Source organism: Phragmites australis, chromosome 2 (genome assembly GCF_958298935.1).
Source record: "Phragmites australis chromosome 2, lpPhrAust1.1, whole genome shotgun sequence".
Taxonomy (NCBI): Eukaryota; Viridiplantae; Streptophyta; class Magnoliopsida; order Poales; family Poaceae; genus Phragmites; species Phragmites australis.
Window position 1 is genome coordinate 22,715,627 of NC_084922.1, and position 2,005 is coordinate 22,717,631.

Genomic DNA, 2,005 nt, shown 5'->3' on the forward strand with positions numbered 1-2,005 from the left:
AGCTGCTCAATGGAGATAGTCACCTGGGTGTACATGGAGGGAACCATACCAGTGAATTTCTTGACCATCGCCTCATCTTCCATCACACCGCCCAAGGTACGGATGTTGTTGACGAGGGCTGTCAGCCGCATGACATAGTCTTCCACAAACTCGCCTTCCTTCATGCAGATCAACTCGAACTCTTTGCGCAGAGACTGGGCAATTGCCTCACACACACACTCAACACCCATGCACATTGTGCGCACAGTCTCCCACGCCTCCTTCATGGAGTTCTTTATTGCCGATGTCACCAACATTTCCTACGGCAACATTTGGAAGATGGCTGACAATGCCATCCTCTTGATCCAGTACTCCATGCGCCAGGCTCGATATGGCGGATCAGGATCACGTGGCTCTGAATATCAAATGTTGGAAATACTCACACTAGAATTTGATTGGACGCACACAAGCACACAAAGAAGAACACAAGAAAGCTAAATACACAGTGGCTTTCCGACACAACACACAGCTCGTGCCCTTTTCTGCTTTCTTTCTCCTTAATTTTCAAATGCTAAGTACACGCTTTAAATAGACACAAGCCACTAGCTAGCATGCTAGACTTGCACACACGCATGGGAGCTTCATCCGAATTTCAAGCCACAACTTCCACGACCTCTGACTTGACCACCTCTCTAGGATTCCAGGCCATCGTGCGCATGCAAGCATTCACTCTCTGTATGTATCCATCCTTGCAAAGCTCAACCGCTTCCTGCTCCTAGATGTGCGCTACGACTCAACCACTTCCTAGCCATAAACACGTGGAAGGCTAACTCTAAGAATACATACATGTACTACACTCATCTTCTGCTTCTCTTGATGCTGATCTACTCACGCCGCTGTGGATCCATCCACTCTGATATGACGCCATGCATGCATGCTAAGCAAACCACTGCTAGCCTAACTACAAGCCAGACCGATGCTAACAAGTCATGCATCGAACTAACTAAACGACTACAAACAAACCAACTTGTACAAAAGACTAAAACAACTGCTAATCAAGATTAGTGCTAAGATAGTAGAGGTCCTGGAGCTTCTTCCAGGACTCCTCCCTCTGCATCATGAGCTGCTTGTAGAAGTTGCCGATGAATTCCTCTGCCTTCATGAACAGCTCCTGCTTGGTCATCGTCTCCCCCGCGCCCTTCCCCGCTTCCTCTTCCTCCTCCTCATGGACCGTATCATCGACGTCCTCCCCGTCCACGTCCACGCTACCGATGAAAAAGATGCTCGCCCTCGACGGGCATTTCTTGATCTTCTTCTTCGTCGTCGCAGCATAAACGTCCTTGGCCAACAAAGCATCTGCAAGCAGCTTGTTGGGGGAGCTGTGCAGGGTTGGAGTGTTAGTAGTACCAGTTGTGCTACTAACCAAGTAACGAGCGGTGGCCGCGGCAGCTGCGTGGCTGTCACTTGGTTTGGTCAAGTTTCGGAATGCCGTTGCCGCCATCGATGAAGACAACGGCGCCGTTGGCGACGGCTTCTTGTCGTCGCGCGGGCCAGAGATGGCGGCGAGGAAGCCAGCCTCGACGCCCAGGGCGACGACGAGGGCGTTGAAGAGGAGGTAGAGGTAGGGTGACCTCAGGGAGGAAGGCACCAAGGGGGCAAGGAGGAAGAGGACGAGGAGAGCGGCTATCTTGGCTAGCTGGGGCAGTGATGGGAACTGTCTCTTCTTCGCCATGACCATTTGAGAAGATTCTGGTGGCTAGTAGGAGGAAGAAGAGGAAGGTCCTGGCCGTCTATATATACACACACCGTGGGGGTACTGTAGTGCATGTGCGATGCTGTTCCAGATAAGCTCAAGGTGGCTTCTTGCGTATGAGAGAGATTGTGCATGCCTGCATATTATTAGACAGAAACATGATGAACATGCATGCTTTCCTTTCAGGAATGGTGATCCGATGAGGTGATGTGAATGTCCACTAATTTGTGCAGATTGGAGCTGTGGGGCAAGGTCGGTGAAGGTGAGCATATT

At 50.8% G+C, this 2,005-nt stretch overlaps 1 protein-coding gene across 1 annotated transcript; it reads right to left on the bottom strand.

The window, feature by feature from the left end:
- Positions 1 to 489: 489 nt before the first annotated feature.
- Positions 490 to 1,779, bottom strand: LOC133903532 (uncharacterized). Its single transcript, XM_062344949.1, has one exon. The coding sequence runs from the start codon at positions 1,715 to 1,717 to the stop codon at positions 1,031 to 1,033; it is 687 nt and encodes a 228-aa protein (XP_062200933.1). The 5' UTR covers positions 1,718 to 1,779; the 3' UTR covers positions 490 to 1,030.
- Positions 1,780 to 2,005: the final 226 nt, after the last annotated feature.